This window comes from Tachysurus fulvidraco, chromosome 3, assembly GCF_022655615.1.
Source record: "Tachysurus fulvidraco isolate hzauxx_2018 chromosome 3, HZAU_PFXX_2.0, whole genome shotgun sequence".
NCBI classification, from domain to species: Eukaryota; Metazoa; Chordata; class Actinopteri; order Siluriformes; family Bagridae; genus Tachysurus; species Tachysurus fulvidraco.
Window position 1 is genome coordinate 10,320,718 of NC_062520.1, and position 22,776 is coordinate 10,343,493.

At 38.5% G+C, this 22,776-nt stretch overlaps 1 protein-coding gene across 2 annotated transcripts in view; it reads left to right on the forward strand.

The window, feature by feature from the left end:
• sspo (SCO-spondin) overlaps positions 1-22,776 on the forward strand; it is an 82,936-nt gene that overhangs the window by 35,446 nt on the left and 24,714 nt on the right. The window contains exons 42-78 of one of the 2 annotated variants that reach the window (XM_027149281.2): positions 176-303; positions 1,131-1,272; positions 1,619-1,863; positions 2,140-2,161; positions 2,619-2,739; positions 4,898-5,111; positions 5,211-5,352; positions 6,251-6,451; positions 6,578-6,733; positions 6,857-7,018; positions 7,374-7,538; positions 7,695-7,886; positions 8,414-8,536; positions 8,674-8,803; positions 8,887-9,012; positions 9,093-9,184; positions 10,356-10,526; positions 10,675-10,845; positions 11,346-11,598; positions 11,722-11,768; positions 11,875-12,045; positions 12,601-12,735; positions 12,829-12,971; positions 13,052-13,146; positions 13,447-13,496; positions 13,599-13,769; positions 13,870-14,040; positions 14,147-14,226; positions 14,905-15,074; positions 15,193-15,239; positions 15,549-15,749; positions 16,139-16,309; positions 17,017-17,214; positions 17,779-17,878; positions 17,995-18,215; positions 19,392-19,541; positions 22,069-22,235. In XM_027149281.2, coding sequence (XP_027005082.2) covers positions 176-303; positions 1,131-1,272; positions 1,619-1,863; positions 2,140-2,161; positions 2,619-2,739; positions 4,898-5,111; positions 5,211-5,352; positions 6,251-6,451; positions 6,578-6,733; positions 6,857-7,018; positions 7,374-7,538; positions 7,695-7,886; positions 8,414-8,536; positions 8,674-8,803; positions 8,887-9,012; positions 9,093-9,184; positions 10,356-10,526; positions 10,675-10,845; positions 11,346-11,598; positions 11,722-11,768; positions 11,875-12,045; positions 12,601-12,735; positions 12,829-12,971; positions 13,052-13,146; positions 13,447-13,496; positions 13,599-13,769; positions 13,870-14,040; positions 14,147-14,226; positions 14,905-15,074; positions 15,193-15,239; positions 15,549-15,749; positions 16,139-16,309; positions 17,017-17,214; positions 17,779-17,878; positions 17,995-18,215; positions 19,392-19,541; positions 22,069-22,235 — 5,444 coding nt within the window. The remainder of the gene's footprint in view (positions 1-175; positions 304-1,130; positions 1,273-1,618; positions 1,864-2,139; positions 2,162-2,618; positions 2,740-4,897; positions 5,112-5,210; positions 5,353-6,250; positions 6,452-6,577; positions 6,734-6,856; positions 7,019-7,373; positions 7,539-7,694; positions 7,887-8,413; positions 8,537-8,673; positions 8,804-8,886; positions 9,013-9,092; positions 9,185-10,355; positions 10,527-10,674; positions 10,846-11,345; positions 11,599-11,721; positions 11,769-11,874; positions 12,046-12,600; positions 12,736-12,828; positions 12,972-13,051; positions 13,147-13,446; positions 13,497-13,598; positions 13,770-13,869; positions 14,041-14,146; positions 14,227-14,904; positions 15,075-15,192; positions 15,240-15,548; positions 15,750-16,138; positions 16,310-17,016; positions 17,215-17,778; positions 17,879-17,994; positions 18,216-19,391; positions 19,542-22,068; positions 22,236-22,776) is intronic. The other variant, XM_047811316.1, reaches the window with a different exon arrangement.

Here is a 22,776-nt window from a genome sequence, read left to right on the forward strand (position 1 = left end):
TGGAATAAACCAGCAATGTTTGTTAATGGAATTAATGTAATTAATGCAATGACATCTGCCTCAAACCACATTCCTATGGTTTAATGTTTAATGTATAGCCCTGACTGATGACATGATTTACTGAGCTGTAGTAAAAACGGTAATGCATAGACTGAACCTGTCCTGTGTTTTTTAGGATTACTCACTCAAGGTGGTGGTCAGTTTGACACGTTTGTGTCCAGTTTCTACCTGCAGTTTAGCTCTAACGGCAGTCGGTGGTTCACCTACAAAGAGCTCATCACAGACGCTCGCCCTAAAGCCAAGGTAAGGCAAGGAATTGTAGGAGAAGGATCAAAACAGTAAAATAAATAGGAAGTAATAATAAACAATAGGAACTAACGGATATGCAATCACCAAACACTTGATTAGGAACAACAGAGCAATAGATAAAATCATAGAGATACAGGTGAAGAGCTTCAGTTAATACTGTACAGTATTTACATCAAACATCAATATTGGGGAAAAAATTATATCCCAGAGACTTTAACCCTGACATGGTTGTTGGTGGAAACTGGACTGCTTTGAGGCTCCTGAACTAGGATTTTCTCTCATAACAGTCTTTTTACACATCAAATAACAGTCTGTTTACACATCAAATTGAGTGGAACTTCTACAGATGGAAGCCAAAACGTTTTCTTGAATGAAAGAAAGAAGTCAGAAGAGAATCACCATATAATCATTGTTTTGAGCTGACGGAATGGCTACAGTACCTATTGGCAGTGAGCAGAAAAGCATCTTAGAATGCACACTACTGTATATTGAAACTTGAAGTGGATGTGCTACAACAACAGAGAAGTACATCAAGTTCTGCTAGTCAAGAACTGAGGTTACAGTGGGCACATCGTCAACAAAACTGATAGAAATGTTCCAATATATTCTCATCATCCACCAACAACCATGTCATGGCCAAAGTCCCTGAGACCTGTAGAAATTTTTTTCCCAATTCTGTGACAATTAGTGTTCCATATAAAGTGGAAGGTGATTGTAGGTTGTTCTAATTTGAATGGTGATGATTGGGATATTAATTATTTTAGCATGTAAATTCCATTCAAATTCTATACAGATTCTGTTGAATAATGACCTATCTGCAGGTGTTCCTGGGTAACCACGATGATCGAAGTGTTATGCAGAACAGACTGGAGAGGATGGTGTTAGCTCGGTTTGTGCGGGTGCTGCCTCATGACTTCCAGAATGGCATTTACCTGCGAGTGGAGCTGATGGGGTGTGGAGATGGTGTGTACAGCTCATTTCCCTTTTGTTGATATGTGTAGCAGAGTAAAACATAATGTGCATGTTACACCTCTGTAATCTACTCATACGTTATAAGTAACTATATTATTATTATTATTATTATTATTATTATTATTATTATTATTATTATTATTATATTTTTTTCTTATGTAGTAGTAGTATTAGTATTATTATTCACACTTCTATTTGTTTTATAACACTTCAGTGTCAATGTTCTTTCACTTTATCTCTCAGAGTATGAGTGGCTGTCTACTCCTGTCCCCACGGCATCACTATGCATTTTCATTGTGTTGTCTTACTCTGAAATTTCTTTCTCTGAAATCTCTAGGGTCTCAGCCATCTCCTACCCCAAGCTCCAGAGGCTGTCCCAACGGTCAGTTTTCATGCCCTCCTCCAGGGGGCTGCATTGAGGCTGCACAGCGTTGTGATGGGATTCCTCAGTGTCCAGATGGAGCTGATGAGCGAGACTGTGTCTCTAAAACGAATCGTACTCATGTCACACCTACACCTGCTCCACTCAGGACGCCTAGTATGGCTAGTGTCACGACAGCAAGTACACCAACAATCACACCAGTAAGACATAAAACACAATATGCTCAAAGAATAATAGTATAAAGAAAAGAAATCATTGAAAGAGATCATGCCGTAAGAAAGATTCAATTCTAGGGAAAAGACCTTGATTCTATGTAAATGCATATTAATTTGCAAAGCTGATAGTCTACTTTATTTTGTATATGACTAATGCTCTCTCTCTCTCTCTCTCTCTCTCTCTCTCTCTCTCTCTCTCTCTCTCTCTCTCTCTCTCTCTCTCTCTCTCTCTCTGTATTGTCTCTTATTTCTTTTTTATAGCATGAAGAACCTGGCTATCTGGGTAAATACTAATGCTGAACAACATTTTAATTCATTTTCAACTGATGCTTTCAACTTTAGTCTCTGTCTGTCTGTCTGTCTATCTATCTATCTATCTATCTATCTATCTATCTATCTATCTATCTATCTATCTATCTATCTATCTATCTATCTATCTATTCATTTTAATTTGCACTCTAAGACTGAGTTGTGTGGCTGTGACAAATCCCTTCTGTCAGTAATTCTGTGACACTATTTATATGTTTTCTAGTAACTGAACTATATGGTCTTAATTATATTAACTGTACCCTCTTTTACTATATGGTCAAAAAATGCACTTGTATAACCAGGAGATTCAGTCTAATCTTGTTGAAGTTATAACCTGTTCACTACAGTGCTAAAATGATCATGGCATAAGTTGGACATAAGTAAATATATAGTCAGTCAGTGTGACTTTAATAAGAATCCATGCTCCACAGGTAGCTGCTCTTCTCCTCTGGGCCTGGAGGATGGCCGTGTACATTATGGTCAGCTGACCGCCTCTTCATCCAGAGAAAATAATCCAGCCGACACCGGGCGCCTTAACATCGTACCTAATGTGTGAGTGTCTGGGCAAGTGTAGTGGGAAAAAATTATACATGGTGTGAATCTGTCAGTAAACGGGTGTCTCCGTGGGAAAAAATTAGACCCAAATGCATGGATAGCAAAAAAACAGGGAAATATATTTTAAAACAACAGAACTACAGACACATAAACACAAAACCCAAAAACATGAAACCAATGACTGAAAACTAGAAACAAAATTGAGAGACAAAAGACAAGGACTCAGCAAAAACAAACACAAGACAACAGGTATAAATAGGAAAAGTAATCAGAGAAACATAAGGAACATGAAACGGAAGTAAGGCTAGAGCCGGGCAAAGACAGGTGAATATGATATGGGGTCAGAATTGTTTCGTTATTCTGAATAAATACACTATGATCCACAAATAAATATAAAGAGTTTCACAAATATTTTTACAAATTTCACAGAAAGAAATGAAATTCACAAATAAATAAAATGGGATTTGCAAATAAAAAAAATATTTATAAATTCTATTTATTTGCGAATTGCTCATTTGTGAATCGCGTTCTGTGCATTTGTGGATTTGAAACATTTCTAACGTCAAGACGTGCACAAGAATCCACAAATTGGTGGACTCCGCCCACCGTCTACTCCAGCCAATCACGTTCTGATTTACTCGCTCTTCACACTACCACTGGACCCATTGATGATGCTGAAATCGTTTCCAAAGAAAGCAGAATTGAACTAACCCTTAGTGCTGGCTACAATCCATACAGGGTTACCAGATTGGGCTCGAATCTGCGACAAATGTTTTTTATTTGTTTTTTTTAATCGTATTTTGCAGTACATATTACACTGTGATAGTGCGAGTAAATCAGAACGTGATTGGTTTGAGGTAGACCGTGCCACGATTGGTCAGCGCCACGAGACCGTTGTCCGATTGGCTGGAGTAGACGGTGGGCGGAGTCCACCTATTTGTGGATTCTTGTGCAGGTCTTGAAGTTAGAAATGTTTCAAATACACAAATGCGCAGAACGCAATCCACAAATGCGTGCAGTGATTCACAAATGCACAGAACGCGATTCACAAATGAGCAGGAAGCAATTCGCAAATAAATAGAATTTATAAATATTTTTTTTATTTGCAAATCCCATTTAATTTATTCGTGAATTTCATTTCTTTTTGTGAAATTTGTAAAAATATTTGTGAAACTCTTTATATTTATTTGTGGATCATAGTGTATTTATTCAGAATAACGAAACAATTCTGACCCCATAATATGAACATAAACAAAGACACACTGCACAAAAACATAACACTGCCAGAACGCCCCCTAGTGTACCAGCAGAGCATTGTCCAAGCAAAGTAGAGTAAGAAGTAAGGCTAGAGTCGGGCAAAGACAGGTGAATATGAACATAAACAAAGACACACTGCACAAAAACATAACACTGCCAGAACGCCCCCTAGTGTACCAGTAGAGCATTGTCCAAGCAAACCCTGACACTAATCTGTTTGATTTGAAAGAACAAGTCTGATCTTGTTTCTGTATCTTGTATCTTGTCTGTATGCAGTATAGACAGTACATATTGCAAATATCCCTGCTGTGGGACTAATAAAGGGATTATCTTATAAAGCCAAGACTATACATTGTCATTTTGGTAAATTTTTTTTATCAAATTATAAATCGTTAGACTAGTTTGATTGTAAGATTCTTGAATCTTATTGGACATGCTGATTAATTTTCTAAGAAAAAAAATCACAAATTTGTAGTAATGTACTCATTCTGATACATTGCAATTACTATTATAACGTCTATTTCATTAAACATTCATGCACTAGAGTCTCTAGTGTCAGCTCTTTATAACAGTAAATGTAACTGTAAAACAACAAAAAGTACAATGCATTGCTATTTTTGTTCTTTGTTTCACCTTTACAATTGGAATTGTTGGTAAAAATTGTTGTAGTATAAGAGGAAGTACATGCCTGAGAACATGCATTTATTAAAAATAATACTTTATATGGGAAATTAGAGTAAATAAAAATTATGTTGTCCATCTTTGTGTATCACCCTGTCATTGATCATTCCATGTTTTATTTCTTGTTTAAGCATAACTTTTATATCTTATAGGTATTAGTTAAGATATATTACTTATATCTTAACACTGGTAGCATTTTGTCATATTCTCCAAATAGTTTAGTGATGGAACCAGGATGGAGCCCTTTACCAGGAGACCCCCAGCCCTACATCCAGGTGGATTTTCTGGAGCCCACCTGGATATCAGGGATAATCACACAGGGCAGTGAACGCATGTGGGGCTACTTCTCCAAGTACCGTCTGGCCTTCGCTCTGTCTGAGAACCACTTCATGGACTTTACTGAGAGTGAAGATAAAGGCTCAGCCCCGAAGGTGTAACATAACTACAGTATTAATATTTAAACAAAAAAGATCATATACTGTAAGGCCTATTTATTAATTAGCATGAATTGACTTCACATTTGTTGACAGATCTTTGAGGTGCGGATGATAGGCAGGACACCTGTTACACGTTGGCTGGGCAGGCTTGTGAGAGCTCGGTTCCTGCGGATTATACCAGTGCAGTACCGCCACACCTTCTATCTCCGAGTGGAGATCCTGGGCTGCAAAGGAGGTAAGCATTCTACATAAATAAACAGGGAAAAATTTTGAATTTCCATTTTATCATCATTTGAGAAAAGATCTTCAAGGTTAATGCCATGTCCATGAATTTATATGTCAAATCAACAAGTGAAGTTAGTGACCACAGCACCTTCTGGTGTTGGCATAGAGACACTGTGTCTCTGCAACCAGTTGGACCGTGTGAGTGAAGAGTGTGTGCCTATATCAGCTCTCTGTTATGGCAGGCCAGATTGTGCAGATAATATCATTCAGGCAAGCTGTGCTGTGAAGTGTAGTATATGTCTATAGTCACTAAATGTCAGGAACAAAATCATACTATTTCAGTGTTTCTGTAAAACAATATATTATTTCATTGCCACTTAATAGCTATGATGTGTGACGTCAGATAGATTAGAGAAGTGGGTTTTATGTCTCAGTGCTTCTCTAACAACTGTTTAGAAAACAGGTTTAGATTTTAGATTAACTTGAAGAATTTCCTTAAAACTGTCTGATACTAAGAGGTCACCTTAGGACTTTATGAATGCACTATATGACCAAAGGTATGTGGACATCTGAGAATTGCACCTATATGTAGACCTTCCCCATATGATTGGCACAAAGATTGGCACGCACAGTTGTCTGGGCTGTCTTTTATATGCTGTAACAGTACACTTTCCTTTCACTGGAATTCTGGGTTACAAACATGTGCCAGCATGACGATGCCCTTATTCTCTAAGACCAGTCCATAAAAGGCATCGTTTGCCAAGGCTGGTGTAGAAGAATTTGAGAGACGCACACAGAGCCTTGACTGAATGGAACACCTTTAATTTGGACTGGAATGCACATCATTGCCTGACAGACAATTTCAGTTTTATATAAATGCAACAATTTTGTGTTCTGTTCACCTTTAGGCACAGTTCCCACTCCAGGATTGCCAGGTTTATGGAATCACACGGTAACACCAGGAAGTCCTGGATACCAGAACTATACATCAGGATTACCAGGGGTTCACACCAAGTCTCCACAAGATGGCAGTCCGGGAGTGGCAAGCGTTTCACCCATTACTTCTGGTGTACCTGGTATTGGCCCTCAAGGACCAACTGGCCAGCCAGGTATACATATATAATCTGTGTTTTGATATTTATCATTAGAATGGTATTCAGTAGTCTAATTGATATTCCTTAGCCCGTAAGTTAATCAAATGGATATGTTTAACTTGTAGCAAATATTATTTATAGGACTGTGGAACATAACAACCCCTCATGATGGTGGTTTACCCAGAGTTCTGTGCATAGAGGGCCAATTTTCCTGCAAAAGCTTTGGCTGTGTAAATGCAACACTTGTGTGTGATGGAAAAAAGGATTGTCCAGATGGCTCAGATGAACACCACTGCGGTACATATATTCACAAAAAAAAGTCACTATGCATACTTCACCTAAAAAAAAAAGTTAATAAATCATTTTTTTTTTTACTAAATTTCTTTTAGTGATACAGTGTATATTCTCTCATTATCTTAGGTTCTTCCACACTCCCTCCAATAACACCTACAAGGCGCCCCCTGGTGCCAAGCCCCTGCTCTGCCAAACAGTTCGCTTGTAGAAGTGGAGAATGTGTGCGGCTGGAGAAGAAGTGTGACCTCCACAAAGACTGTGCTGATGGCTCAGATGAGACAAACTGTGGTAGGTGCACTATTACAGTTCTCATTTAATTGTAATGACAGCAAGCACAAAGTTTTTTTTAAATCATAGCACACTTCATTTTGTTTTATCCAGCATCTTGTTTGTGCTTTACATTGTTACTTTTGTTGGAAAATATGAAAAGTATAAAAAAAAGTTTTTTAATAGTGCATACTGTAACAGTTATACACTATACATTTAAATAATTTTTTTTACTGTCTAATTTGTAGTTTAACTGCTTGTCATTGTTTAACCAAAGTAAAAAAAAAAGGTATTAAATTAAAAGTGTATATTCCTGACAAGTAGTACAGTGTTTCTCTTCTGCTAGTGCTTTCTAAGTCTTTGCTCTGTCCTGCAGTGGACTGTGTGATGTCTTCGTGGACAGCATGGAGTCAGTGCAGTGTATCATGTGGTCTGGGATCTCTGTTCCGGCAGCGTAAGATCCTGAGAGACGCTCGGCCCGGGGGCTCCTGTGGGGGCGCACAGTTCGACAGCAGAGCCTGCTTCCTCCAGGCTTGTTCTGGTGAGGGCTAGCTTTCCAAATAAGGATTTAGATTTTTTTATTAAAAAAATAAATAAATAAATAAATATTTAGATTTATTTAGTCAGTGTTAGGATGTTATTTAACATTTTTCCTCTCCTCTTGTTCCTCTATGTCCTCTACATGTCTCTCTCTCAGTGGATGGGCAGTGGGCTGAGTGGGGTGAGTGGTCAGAGTGTGATGCTGAATGTGGAGGGGGTGTGAAGATAAGGAGCAGATCTTGCTCAAACCCTCCACCCAAAAACAGAGGGCAAGAGTGTGAGGGAATGACCATGCAGACTCAGAGCTGCAACACACACCAATGTGGAACCGGCACAGACTCACAGACAGGTTTGTGAATGTAGCAGCTTCTGCATTTAACCCATCAAGCCACTTATATCACAGAAACAGTATATGCATAGATCTTGACTTTGCAGCATTTTTTTTTAAATCATGTGCATTCTCCATGACATATTTTCCCTCCTTGTGATTTTGGGGCTATTTATTAAAATATAATCACCTTGAGCTGGCCTTCTTGTATTTGAGGGTTTTTTAACCAGGTTAAAAAATGTACTTTAATTTACTGTATCAGCTGAACAAACATTCTTGCTTAAGAAAGAATAGATATTGTAGAGATGTTAATAAGAGAAATGTATTGTTACGAAACAACATGTCCCCAATTAGTAAACAAGTTAGTTATTACATTTATAGGCATAAACTTACAAAATATAAATTTTACAGATTTTATTAGCATTGGTTAGATATTTGTCTGCTATTTGGGTGTACATCTTTGCTCTGCTATTATAGACCTTAGGGTTTGTTTGTGTATAAATTTCTCTGTGGCTGTGAGGTGTTCTGATAGCTGTAGTTTGCTGTAGGCTGCGCTACTGGCCTGGTGCTGGTGACAGACGCGGACTGTGCTGCAGGTCGAGTGGAGCCATGCCCTTTGACCTGTTTGGACCTTAACTCTGAGAATAACTGCTCCTCCCACTGTATGACAGGTACAGTACCACTGACCTAACAAATGAGTTCTGTTATATTTCATGGCATCAGTAAAGCCATTTTATAGCCATTTTATAGCATCAGACAACAAGATATTTTTCACTACTGTTACTGCTGTTGCAATTTGTTTTTCCAGGGTGTCGTTGTCCAGTTGGTTTGTTCCTTCAAGATGGTCGATGTGTCAATGTGAGCAAATGTGCATGCTTATGGGAAGGGTCAGTGCTTCAACCAGGGGAAGATGTCATCATAGACAATTGCACATTTTGGTGAGTAATGCTACTCTTAATTTCTTTCACCTAAAATATCTAGCAGAGTTGTGACCAAACTTATTAATGTGTTTATTCTGCAGCATGTGTCAAGATGGCCATGTCTCTTGTGATAACTCCAGCTGTATCCCCAAATGCGACTGGTCAGCCTGGTCCTCATGGACCTCATGTGACAGCAGCTGTGGAATAGGCATACAGCAACGCTTTAGGTAGAATGATCTTATCTAAGTAGAACATTTGTAAATTATTTATAAACTCTTTATTAAATTATAATTATCTCTCCCAAAAGGTCAGTTCTAAGTCCTTCTCAAGCAGTGAATGTAGACCCATGTGTTGGAGACTCTACAGAGGCCCGGCAATGCTACACACCCTGCCCACCAGGTCAGATTCCAGTGATTTATAATTATTATTATTTGCTACTTCTGCTATGCTAGCTTGCTAAACTTAACTAACAATGGTTAGGAACAGGAGTCAGGATATGTTAGAGGGATTATGTGCAGAGATTGTATTAATTTATTCAGTATATCCATGTACAGCCAAAATTGTCAAAGGGACAAACACAGAAACAGCCTTATTTATACGTATACGGTTTATTTCTTTGAGGAAATTGTATGTTAGAGACGGTGAACTCTGCTGGTGAGGAGGTGTAAATTCCTGAGCTGATGTGACTGATAAAAAAAAATCATGTTACTTTTTATAGCATTCTTTGGAATTTCAATATACAATGATCTGTATATAAAAAAATGTAGATAAAATTCTGAAGTCCACTGACGATTTACGCTAGCAGTTATTTAGCCAGTTAAGTGCCATCATTAAGTATAATACAGCACTACAGTTGTACATTACATTTACGGCATTTAGCAGACACCCTTAACTTACAATTTATTTCAATTTAAACAACTGAGCAACTGCGGGTTAAGGGCCTTGCTCAGGGGTCCAGCAGTGGCAGCTTGGTGGACCTGGTGTTCGAACTCATGACCTTCTGGTCAGTAGTTCAACACCTTAAACACTAGGCTACCACAACGTACAAGGTACATGGCACATTGTGTACAGTACATTATAGATAGAGGAATAACAGTAAATGTCTTAACTTACCATTCACATTTTTATTGAACTTTTATTTTGTCTGAAGTTTCGATTTGTCTCTCTCTGGTCTTTGTGTAATAGCTTACCATAGGTAAGAGAGTAAAATCTAGGATAGTGGGGAAAATAATGGGATGTCAAGAGAACATGTGGAAAGTTCCTTTCCTTTACATTCTTTACAATTCGGCTGTAATTATAGATTGTACAAGAATTTGCAGGCCATTTTAGTGTCTTCTTAGGCATTACTACAATGAATTACCTACTTAATTACATACTTTAGTACATAAATCATTGCATACTATATTATTTAAAAACATGTTTTATTTTAGAGGTTGTAAAATGATATATTTAGAAGCTTCTTCAACAAATAGGTCACCTAGATCAGCTTATTGTGTAATAATCATGTTTTAGCTATCAAGCGTGTAAACCGTTACCACTTTTTCATTTCCTGTTTCATTATTTCTAAAAGGCGCTCCATGGAGTGAGTGGTCTTCATGGTCTGAGTGCAGTAAGACATGTTTCTATCATGTGGATGCTGTGGGAATGAGACGCCGCTTTAGGAGCTGTAACCACACTGACGCCGGCTCCTGCTTTGGGGATGGGGAAGAACATGAGCCGTGTAACACATTACACTGTCCAGGTATATACAGATATGCAGATTCTCAGAATCAAAAAAAATTGTTCGGAAGTGCTTTTGATACACAATATCTTATCTCCATAGTTATCACTGAATTGATCATGATGTGATATTTATCTGTTATTTTTATTGTATTCATTTGCCTCTGCAGTACATGGGGGTTGGTCAGCATGGTCAGCATGGTCTGACTGCTCATCCGAGTGTGATTCTGGGGTTCAAACTCGAGAACGTTTCTGTAGTTCTCCTCCACCTCTGTATGGAGGCAGCAGCTGCATTGGACCTCATATACAAACAGGGGACTGCAACTCCCAGCCCTGCACAGGTTTCCCCTACACACCTCTCACTATAACAAAAATACTGCTTTAAGCTATTTTCAGAATATTCCACGAGTGGAATAGAAACATTTTTCACATAATTATATGAAACCTCATGTGCAAAAGTAAATGTATATTTTTGAAAATTTCCAATGCATGAAAATATAATAAAATGTCACGCAAGTAAAAAAAAGAAAATCATGAATATTGTTTTAAAAAATATTACTATTAATACTATTTTCATGTTTATTATGCTTTATGCTTATCTAGGACATTTTGTAATTTTGTTAATTTTAAAATTTGTACTGTAGCAGTAAAACCACACCAGACCACAACAACTTATACTGGTTTCATTACTGGTTTCCTTGATTATTTATTTGTTTGTTTGTTTGTTTGTTTGTTTGTTTGTTTGTTTGTTTTCAAGAATAAAAACAGTTTTGGAATGCATCAAAAGTACTTGCATTAATCACAAAATATCCATTGTTTGGTTTTCTGTATGTATTTGCAGACGTGTGTCCAATTGGTATGAGCCACATGACTAAAGAGCAGTGCCAGGAGCAGGGAGGAGCATGTCCACGTGTGTGCCTTGATGCTATGACTGCGGTGGAGTGTGCCACAGAGTGCTATGATGGCTGCTACTGCTCCCCAGGCTACTACATATTTAACAACTCCTGTGTGCTTCTCAACCACTGCCCCTGCTACCACCAGGGGGTGCTCTATCCACAGGGTTCCAGTGTACCATATGATCCCTGCAACAACTGGTATGTATTATACTAGTCTTGCTTTACTGAGGATCTTTAAAATCTTTGACGGCTATTAGATTTTTAGATTCTATTCCAAGTCATGTGTCTGCTTTACGTGTTTTTGTGATTTTATGTGAGCAGCACTTGCATTAATGGAGAGATGCAATGTGGCACAGCTCCCTGCCCTGGTGAGATGGATTTTACTTTCAAGCCTTTTCATAATTGCTTTACACTAATCTATACACCTTGCCATGTTAAATGCTAGCACATGTCAGTTTTTCTAAATGTTTCTAGTTGATTGTGGTTGGAGTGAGTGGACATCCTGGAGTGCATGCAGCAGGACGTGTGATGTTGGCATCAGGAGGCGGTACCGCTCAGGTACCAATCCTCCTCCAGCTTCTGGTGGCCTTCCTTGTGTCGGCGACCGTACTGAGCTGGACACATGTAGCATCTACGCTTGTAGTGGTAAGTCTTTAAGAAATTCTAAACAGTTTATAATAAACTATCACATTTCATTTATTGGGGAGCACGGTGGCTTAGTGGTTAGCACGTTTGACTCACACCTTCAGGGTTGGGAGTTCGATTCCCGCCTCCGCCTTGTGTGTGTGGAGTTTGCATGTTCTCCCCGTACCTCGGGGGTTTCCTCAGGTTACTCCGGTTTCCTCCCCCGGTCCAAAGACATGCATGGTAGGTTGATTGGCATCTCTGGAAAAATTGTCCGTAGTGTGTGATTGCATGAGTGAATGAGAGTGTGTGTGTGTGCGCCCTGCGATGGGTTGGCACTCTGTCCAGTGTGTATCCTGCCTTGATGCCTGATGACGCCTGAGATAGGCACAGGCTCCCTGTGACCCGAGAAGATCGGACAAGCGGTAGAAAATGAATAAATGAATGAATTTATTGTCCCAGCTGTGATGTTTATATTAATGCACCTGTTTTAATATGTTACTGTTTCTATAGTTACTTGTATGGTGGTTGTTCCACATTAGCAGAGTTGCCAATTTGTGATTTATGTTTTTCTAGGTGCAAAGGGCCCATGGAGTGCATGGTCTGAGTGCTCAGTGCCCTGTGGTGGTGGTTACAGGAGCAGAACTCGAGGCCCTATCCGATCTCACGGCACACCGCAACAGTTTAGCGCCTGCAACCTGCACCCTTGCAGTGAGTACATATACACAATAATACAGTAAGTGTGTGCACAGAACAAGTGTGTACATCTCTAGTGTGTCTTTACTTCTCATGTGTGTGTGGTAGGTGATGGCGGTGGCTGTGCTGGTGGTCAGGAGTGGACATCGTGTGTGAAAGATGCATTGCTCTGCTCTGATCTAGGGATCGATAATAACATCAACTTCACCTGCTCCCCAGGATGTCAGTGCCCACAGGGTTCTGCACTACAGGTGTGTAAAGTGTTGCTTTGGATATTTGAAATTCTGGCCCATGCCTGTCCTATTGCTTAATCATATTGTGTGTCCTTCAGGATGGTAGGTGTGTGTCTTTGCCTCTGTGTCGCTGTGATGTCGATGGCGAACAGTATGAGCCTGGAGCTGTGGTCGAGAAAGACTGCAAGAAGTGGTAATGATTTCTTAACAATTGCTTTCATTACATTATTTTTAACTAAGATTAACATTTTTGTGAAATCAAATCTCAAAATTCAAGCTCAAGTGAAAACTTTTTGACATCTCCGATTGTTTTCCATGTGTATGTGAATTGTATATGAGATGCTCCCTTCAAGTTACTGTACATAAGTTATCGGATACATCTGTGGTAGTGACACAGGAACTCCTTTTTGTAGACAGGGAAGAAAAATTAGGTTTATTTCTTGACTATCATTGTCTAAAATCATTGCTTCTCAAAAATCACCTTATCTTACAGCACTTGTGAATCAGGAAGACTTATAAACTGCACCCAAGTTGAATGCAATGGTAAGATTTACCTTGGGTTTTTATGTTCTACCTTCTGAGTAATATTATGTACTTTATTACTATATTATTGGTCTTTATAAACGAATGGCTAATTCCATGCAGTGGATGGTGGCTGGACAGACTGGACTCCTTGGAGTACATGTTCAGTGTCTTGTGGTACCGGTCTGCAGTCACGCTATCGTTTTTGCTCCAATCCTGAGCGTGCCGGCGCTGGACTGCCCTGCCTTGGGCCAGACCGCCAGGATCAAGTCTGCGTCCAGACAGCATGCAGCCGTGAGTGATCATCCATGTGTGAAATTACACAAGCTTTCAGACCTATTCTTGACTTTAGATAGAAAGATGCATTTTAAAATGTCACTGGTTTTGTTAAAAGGTAATGGAGGATGGAGCGAGTGGACATCCTGGACAGAGTGTACCAAGTCTTGTGGAGGGGGTGTACGTAGCCGCCGGCGTGCATGTAACAGTCCAGCCACTGAGGGAGACGGAGACTTCTGTGAGGGTCTAAAAACCGAGCTTGTGGCCTGTAATGTAGAGCACTGTCCAGGTAATGCTATTTATCATTTTCCTTGTTGAAGAATGGTGTGTACAGTATGTATGTTTTGGCTTGTTTATATGTTATAGTAGATGTTAACTGTGTGTTGTGTTCACAGTGACTCAGTGCTCAGACATTTCCGGCACTGTGTTCAGTAGTTGTGGACCCTCGTGTCCCCGTACCTGTGATGAACTGAGTGTGAGTACAAGTGCTTATCAAACATAATAATTGCTTATTAATTCTTAATAAAACACCACTTGGCTGAATTGTTATTTTCTTATTTTTTATAAGTATTTATTATATTCTTACTTAAATCTTGTTCTTGGGCTTTTTCAAAAGCTTTATTTAGGTTGCACAGAAGAGCATTTCACCTGATTTGAATTTTATTCAGTTCATTTGAAGCTTGAATTTGAACGCTTTACACACAGCCTATGCAAATGTAGGGAACATTAAATGATCAAAGTTTTTCTACTTTTGGAAAAGTTTACTGCAAATAATAGAGCATGAATAGGTGTTCATTATCAAGTATGGTGGACGCAAATCAGCTCTTTCATTGGTTAACACAAATATATATTTTCAAATATGCTAGACATACGAATGACTACATTCATTTACCAAACAGTTAAAATGGTGTCATATCATAAATACAGAATTGATACGCATCTATGAAAATTTCAAATCTCCTAATTGTTTTTTTGCTTTTGTTACTATTTGTGTTGAGAAATAAATAACCTGTAATAGTGTAACTGTGTTATGTAATAGTGCAACTTTGCACTTTTGATGCCACCTTGAACACTTGATGTAAAAATTACGTAAACGTTTTATTGATTACTGTTAAATATTGTGCTAATTTTGATTATGACGATTATCCCACAGCATTGTGAGTGGCGTTGTGAACCTGGGTGTTACTGCATTGATGAGAAAGTGTTGAATGTTAACGGTACCGCGTGTGTAGAGACAGAGCAATGTCCCTGTCTGGACTTGACCACCGGCCAGCGCATCGATCCTGGAGAAACAGTACCCGCACCTGATGGGTGTAACAACTGGTGAGAACAGTGCTATAATATGAGTGGTGTGTGGGTTTAGTAATTAATGGCATCTTTAATTCTTTTTACAGTTTCCTACTGTTCAATTAATTTGTATTGGTGTTTTTTCCTTCTGTAGTACATGTGATGTAGGACAGCTCACATGCAGCAGCAACCCATGTCCAGGTTTGCCGAACAAATTTATTACTGTTGTTTTTAACATGTATATGCTGATACATTTACATTATTTACGATTAAATTATCTTATTAATGATAACTAACCCATATGTATGCTATTAAATTTCCTTTTAATTGAAAAGTTACACAGTGCACCTGACATGATTGTAAAGACATTTTGTATTGGCACCTCAAATACTTTAGGAAACATTTTAGATTTACCTCCAAATTTCAGTCTCAATGACACACAATGAGAAATTTCAAATGAACGTCAGAGAAACAAGTTTTTTCCTTTTCTTTTTAATCTCCATTTCTCAGTGGATGGAGGCTGGTGCGAGTGGTCTAGCTGGACTCCGTGCTCTAAGACGTGTGGTGCTGAGTGGGTTTCTCGCTACAGGAGCTGTGCTTGTCCTGTGCCAGTGGCAGGAGGGGCAGCATGTCCAGGCCAGCAAGAACAACACCAGGGCCTTGGAGTTCAGATAGAAAAACAACCCTGTCCTTCAGTCACCTTTTGCCCAGGTGACACATGCATCATGTATTTCATTAACACTGATTACACAGGTCAATTTTTAAGGTGTGAGTGGAGAGAAATTTGGATTTTTCTAGTTGAACTTTTAAACAATTAAACGTTTACTACAATGATAAGGCCAGAATTCAATTGAACTCCACATCAGTCTTGTATACAAATTGCTGAATCGATCATCTGTGTTAATAGTCAACCTTATGCACATAAATACTGTACGAACCTCAACTATAACCATGGATCTTGTTGATTTTTATATCTTAGATACAGCTTTCTTATTAGAAACCTTAACATTGTTGTGAGTGTTAATTTTTTTTTAGGTATATTTTCTGGTTATTTAAGTGGAAGTTCATGACCCCTTTGTGTATGCTTCTCTCTTTTCTAGTCCATGGTTCATGGGGCTTGTGGAGTGAATGGTCAGAGTGTGATGCATGTGTGGGTGTGTCTGTCAGGAAGCGAGACTGTAACAGTCCCCCTGCCAGATTCGGAGGTCTTCCATGCCACGGCGAGTCCATCCAGAGCCGTGGTTGCCATGACAACCAAACCGTCTGCTCAGGTCAGTTTTCCTCATGCTCGTGTCCTATGTACAGTGCAGTATGAAACAAATCAGAGTCTACTGTATAGTCATGTACTGTAATAATATTTTACGCACTCAGTGCTTAACATATGTACACAGTATGTTCCATAAAATAGGATCAAATAAATACTAAATACTGTACACACATGAAGAATTAACATCTGGGTGGTGACATATTTCAGGTTTGTTCTTTGCCCCAAATGCCCCATCTTTCACTCTCTTTTTTTTTTACTCACCAGTAAGATATCAATAAGACCAAATTTAAAATCACCATGCCATGACATATTTCACTCTTATTTCTAAGACTTCTTTTCAGACAATACCATATTTTTCTTTGTTAAATCCCAACACTTTTTAAAAATATGTTTGTTATTAGATAAAAATGATCAAGTCTCTGTAAATGAGTTGTTACTATAGAAACAATAAATCAATAGAGTGTATTAATTATTAACCTATAATATAACTTGCATCTGGAACTACTGCCAGACCCAGAGCACATTTTATTAACAACTCCTTACATGATTGAGAAGTGAGACTTCATCAGCTCTGTGATATAATCAGTGCTGATTGAAGTACTGCTTTAAAGAAACCCTTTTTATTAAATGATCGGTACACGGCTCAGACTTGAATGCTGTTTGACACTATTTCAATGTGTTAAGTGTTATATAACTTATATATTAACTCAGAGTGTGAGGGCGGACAGGAGGAGTGGCCTTGTGGGAAACCGTGCCCTCGCTCATGCGAAGATCTCCATGGTGACACTGAGTGTATAGACACATCAGGGTGCAGTTCAACCTGTGGTTGCCCGGGTGACATGGTTTTCCAGGATGGCGTGTGTGTGGAGAGAGACGAGTGTCGGTGTAAATTTCACAGAATCACTACTGGTGAGGAAAGCATTCTAGGGTGAAATCATTTCTACAAACTTCATTGTGTTGAAAAGATGTATAATATTGATAGAGACTATGGGGAGGGGGACCTGTCTCTGAACCTGTTCCCTATTCACTATGTAGTGCACTATTTACTGAGTTTTTACCGAGGTGCACACTACAGTACTTCTGCGTAAATAGCAGAGACCGTAGGAGATAAGTAAGCATGTAAGATAACATTATTAAACATTATAAATAACATTATGAATGAGCTTGTCTGACTGAGTAAACAAGCAGAAAAATATAATTATTTGTATGGTGTTTGAGACTGGTAGAATGTCAGTACATACTCTGTGGTGTATTTAATAAGAAAGATGTCTTAAGTTTTTTTTTTTTTTTTTAAGTGGTATTTGTTAAAAAACATCTAATGGAGTGATTTTAGATTCAGCAAAAGAATCATTAAATATTTCATGAAAGTCTTTGAAATGTCACCAGCATGTTGCACTACAACTCTCCCTTATGAAAGCTTAAGACATCCGTAAGCTATTAAATAAGTGTTTTTCTGTTTTCCCCATAATTCAGAAGATTTAAATATTACAAGCACGGCATGGGAGTGGCCTGGCAGGACAGAATGGCATTATGCAAATTCAGGAGAGAACATCATCACAGACTGCAGCAACTGGTGACCTAAGCCTTCTGAACTTATATATATATTTCATATTGTTACTGAGAGTGACGTTATGAACATATGATGCATATTTCTGCTCACTTGCATTTTAATTGTCTTTCTTTTATTAGCACTTGTGAAGCTGGTGTCATGCACTGTGATTCACTTCCTGGTTGTGTTGTTGACGGTGGATGGAGTCAGTGGGGTCCGTGGTCAGAGTGTTCTTCCCCGTGTGGGGGCGGAGTCAAGCTGCGGACTCGTTATTGTAATAACCCCGCCCCTCAGGGAGGTGGGAGAGAGTGTGGTGGTAGTGCTGACCAGCAGAAGGAGTGTAATGGTCATTCCTGCACAGGTGTGTAAGCCTGAGCTGATCACTTGTTCTGACATTTCAGCGTACTTAGTCGTTGAAGCGTTTCATTTATTTATACTGTTATAATTTGCACATTTTTTATTTATTTCTGAATCACACATCATGTGTTTGTGTTCACTTATAGTTACCTTTAATGTTCATTCATTCATTCATTCATTCATTCATTCATTCATTCATTTTCTACCGCTTATCCGAACTTCTCGGGTCACAGGGAGCCTGTGCCTACCTCAGGCGTCATCGGGCATCAAGGCAGGATACACCCTGGACGGAGTGCCAATGTTGTCTTGGAAACAAGTTTCTCTTACATTATAACAGCTAGAAATATCTTGTTTTTATCAGCCTGTCTTTTAAGATTAACCTCTGAATGTTACAATTTGTTTTTTACTCGAGACTCTATCCACAAATACAAAACAAATTGAAATCACATAATCATTTTCACATCGATGTACATAAAAATCCACATATTTACAGTGTCTGCCAAATAAGTACCTATGTTAGTTGTTATTATAGAAACAGTAATGTATTTGGATGAGCATATTAACATAAACCTGTGATTTGCCTTGTAGTCAACGGTATTCTGAGAGCCGCTATTAATCAACACCACTATCTGTAATTGAACAGCTTGTGGAATAAGTGTATTTACATGTGCAATAAGAATCGACTAATAAAAGATTCCAGGTTATGACTGGTTCTCTAAACAACACATTACGACATTAAACTGAAATCAAGCTAGTATCGGAAGATATTCAGACAGAAGACATGTGAAGACATATACATATCATTCCATCTGATGTATAGATAGTGGGGCAGAAGTGGCTCAAGCGTTTAAGGCTCTGCGTTGCTGATCAGTGGATCTGAGTATAAGCACTCTCCCTTGGCCCCTTGAGCAAGGCCTTTAACCCTCTCTGCTCCAGGGGCACTGTATCATGGCTGACCCTGCGGTCTGACCCCGAAAAAGTTGGGATATGTGAAGAAAATTTTTCACTGTGCTGCAATGTCTATGTGACAAAATAAAGGCTTATATTCTATTCTAGACAAAACCAAATACAGAAAAATAAAAGTGCCTTAGATATGTTCATTTTGCAACCATAATTAATATCTTCACATATTTTTGCTTTTGGCAGTCATCATATAACATGAACATTTTGTGCTCGACAGACCCTGGGATGTGGTACGACTGGTCAGCGTGGTCTGTGTGTACTGTCACCTGTGGAGGAGGAGAACAAAGACGCATTCGTTCCTGCCGCACTCCTCCATGCACTGGTTTGACACGCCAGAGCAAAACCTGCAACACACAAGTGTGTCTGGGTGAGTTACACACTGCCTCTATACACATCCTGCACTTAAGTGAGGGATGATGAATATGTGAAGGCTTTAATTATATACAGTTGTGCTTAAAAGTTTGCATACCCTGAAAGAAATTGTTTAGCATTGCAATTTATTTGGAAAATATTACTGATAATGCAAAATATGTTTTTTTTTTATTTAAGGACAGTGATCACGTAAAGTCATTAATTATCACATAGTTGTTTGATTCCTTTTTTTAAAACATAATGATAACTGAAATCACCTAAAGAACCTTGATCAAAAGTTTACATATCCTTGAATGTTTGGTCAAATTATTAACACACAGGTTGACACACAGAGATTTAAATGGCCGTTAAAGGGAAGTTTCCACACCTGTGACTCATTGTAATTGTAATTAGTGATTGGGCGTAAATAGTGAGGGATTTTCTTAGCTCATGAGGTGATGCACTGACTTGACTGAAGACTCACAGCTTCTGGAGCAGAGTAATGAGACCAAAATGGAACTTTATAGCCACAACCATAAACGCTATGTTTGGAGAGGAGTGAACAAGGCCTACAGTGAAAAGTACACCATCCCCACTGCAAAGCATGGTGGTGGATCTCTTATGTTTTGGGGTTGTGTGAGCTCCAGTGGCACGAGGAAGTTAGTAAAAATTGAATGCAAGATGACTGCAGCATGTCCTCAGAAAATACTCGCAGCCAATTTCCATTTTACCAACATGGCAATGATCCAAAGCACAAGTCAAGGTTGATGGTCTAATGGCTACAGCAGAAAAAGTTGAAGGTTCTGGAGGCCATCACAGTCTCCTGACCTCAATATCATTTAGCTACTTTTTGGAGATCACAAGCATGCAGTTTGTGCGAGACACCCAAAAAATATACAGGAACTGGAGGCATTTTGTGAATACGAATGGGCAGCTATACCACCTGAGAGAATTAAGGACCTCATGCTCAATTATTACATGAGACTATATGCCATCATTGATGTAAAGGGGGCAATACATGATATTAATTTTTGTTTGAACAGGGATTATTTCCTTATTTTCTTTTTTGTTATGTTTTGATTGTGCTATTCTACATATTTGTTCTGCCTTCTCACTCATGTTTTCTTTAAAAAATGGTTCACATCATGCACGTTCTCCAAGATATGCAAACTTTTGTACACTTTTGAGCCATAGATGGCAATAATGTGGACATATTGTCTGGCCTAGTTTTAGTATTATAAAACGATATCTCTGGAAACACACAGGAAGATGCCAGTGTATGTCTGTATGGTCAAGTCTTAAGATTATACATTGAAAAGCTTCTGTAAAGGAACTTTGTGTAAATGTGTACTGTAGGTATCTAAGCATGCCTTAGGAAAGAAACATTATCATGGGTAGACTATACAGTACATGACCTAGTGGCACCCAACCATGTACTGTAAGGGATGAGCTTTTTATGCATAAAGCTACAACATAACCCATTAAAATTTTCCTATCTACAGGTTTTGTGCCTGTCTGCATCTCTTTTCCAAAGGTTAAAGTCACAGATTGCTAGAGATTTTAATTATTATTACTAACGCACAGCTAATGAGTTTGTGTGTTTTTTCCACAGTAATAAAAATGATAACTTGTTCTTTTTACCATACGTTATTATTTTTAATCATGGAGTTCATGTCATTTTTAATTTCTATTTGATTCTGTTATATAGAATGGATTTAATTCAAAACCTATAAACAAGCTGGAGTTCAAATTATTAGTATTGACCATGTTTTAATGTGTCCTGTTAGTGAAAAGGTAAGAATATAAAGCACTATGGCTCAAATGTAATGGTGAGAACATTAGTGTGTGTATTTGATTAATGAGTCTAACAGGTGAATTTTTAAACAACTAAATGCTGACTGGGGTCTGTGGAATTAATTTTACAGCAAAGGGGTTGCTTTCTGAGAATCCTTGTGTGTATGCATTGTCTCATGGCAAACAGACCTACTTTAGAGCTCAAATCCATGAAAACCAGTCATTTATGTCTTATGGGGTTCTGTAATTAGGTAGTTATATTCGTCGGCTCCCACCCACCGAAGCAGAGGTAACGTTTGTGATTGTGATTAAACTCTCCCACAAGAGCAGCAGTGTCTGGCTTTGACATTTGCCTAATCATCCAGTTTATTATGAAGGCCTCCCAGGTTGTCCTGCTGAAACACCCAGCGAGAGAATATTCTAATTTAAAAGTGAAATGACTCCCTTTCACAGCTCTGTCTTTGCTCAGTCTTTCAAAAAATTCAAATGAGCTATTTCCCAAAGACTGCTGTAAAATAAGTCCAGTATTTCTGTGAAATGAGGGATTTTCTTGAGAAGAAAATTAGATAATAATCTATTGTATTGGACTAAGGTCTAATCAAAGGACAAATGTCACTCGTATGCTGGCACAATGTGTGTATGTAAAGAGTGTAGCACTACTGGAATTTCTATGCTGTTTATTCACGATGTTTTATTTTGTGTGTGTGTGCATGTTTGTGTGTGTATTTTTGCATGTGTTTGGGTATCAGAGGTGGGCTGCCCTCCAGGTCGTCTGTACCGAGAGTGTGAGCGAGGCGAGGGTTGTCCGTTCAGCTGTGCTCAGCTCAGTGGGCTTGAAGGCTGTTACTCTGATGGTTGTGAAGAAGGATGTCACTGTCCACCCAACACCTACCAGCACCATGGAGCCTGCCTACAGGTCACATGACTCATCATAACTGCTGAAATGGATGTGTGAAAATAGAGTAGTGATAACTCAATGCACTAAGAGTTGTGGAACGATTGTGGAGACATTCGACACGCATTTAAAAAAATAAATAAAAAAAAAGTAATAAAAGATATTGGAGGATTTCACCGCATGTTCAGTTGCCTTCATTGATTACTATTTGCCCAGGATGACTTCTTGTCAAGCATGCATATGCAGAGTATAGGGATTCTTTAACCTGTTCTCAAGGTTCTTCTTGGGCTACATTAAACTCAATAAATTTAAGCTGCCTTTGATAGACTACTATAGTATAATAACTACTGTATAAAAATGACATCAAACACAATGATTAACGTTTTTACTTTGACCAATTGGACAAATGTTTTAAAATATAAAAATGCTGTCTTACAAATTTGTAGCACACTATTCAGAAACTGCTATTAATTAGAGTTTTAAAACGAAAGGAATAATACAGTATGTAGGTACTGTATAAAAGTCACCAATACCAAATCCTCCAATATTCCCAGGGATTAGT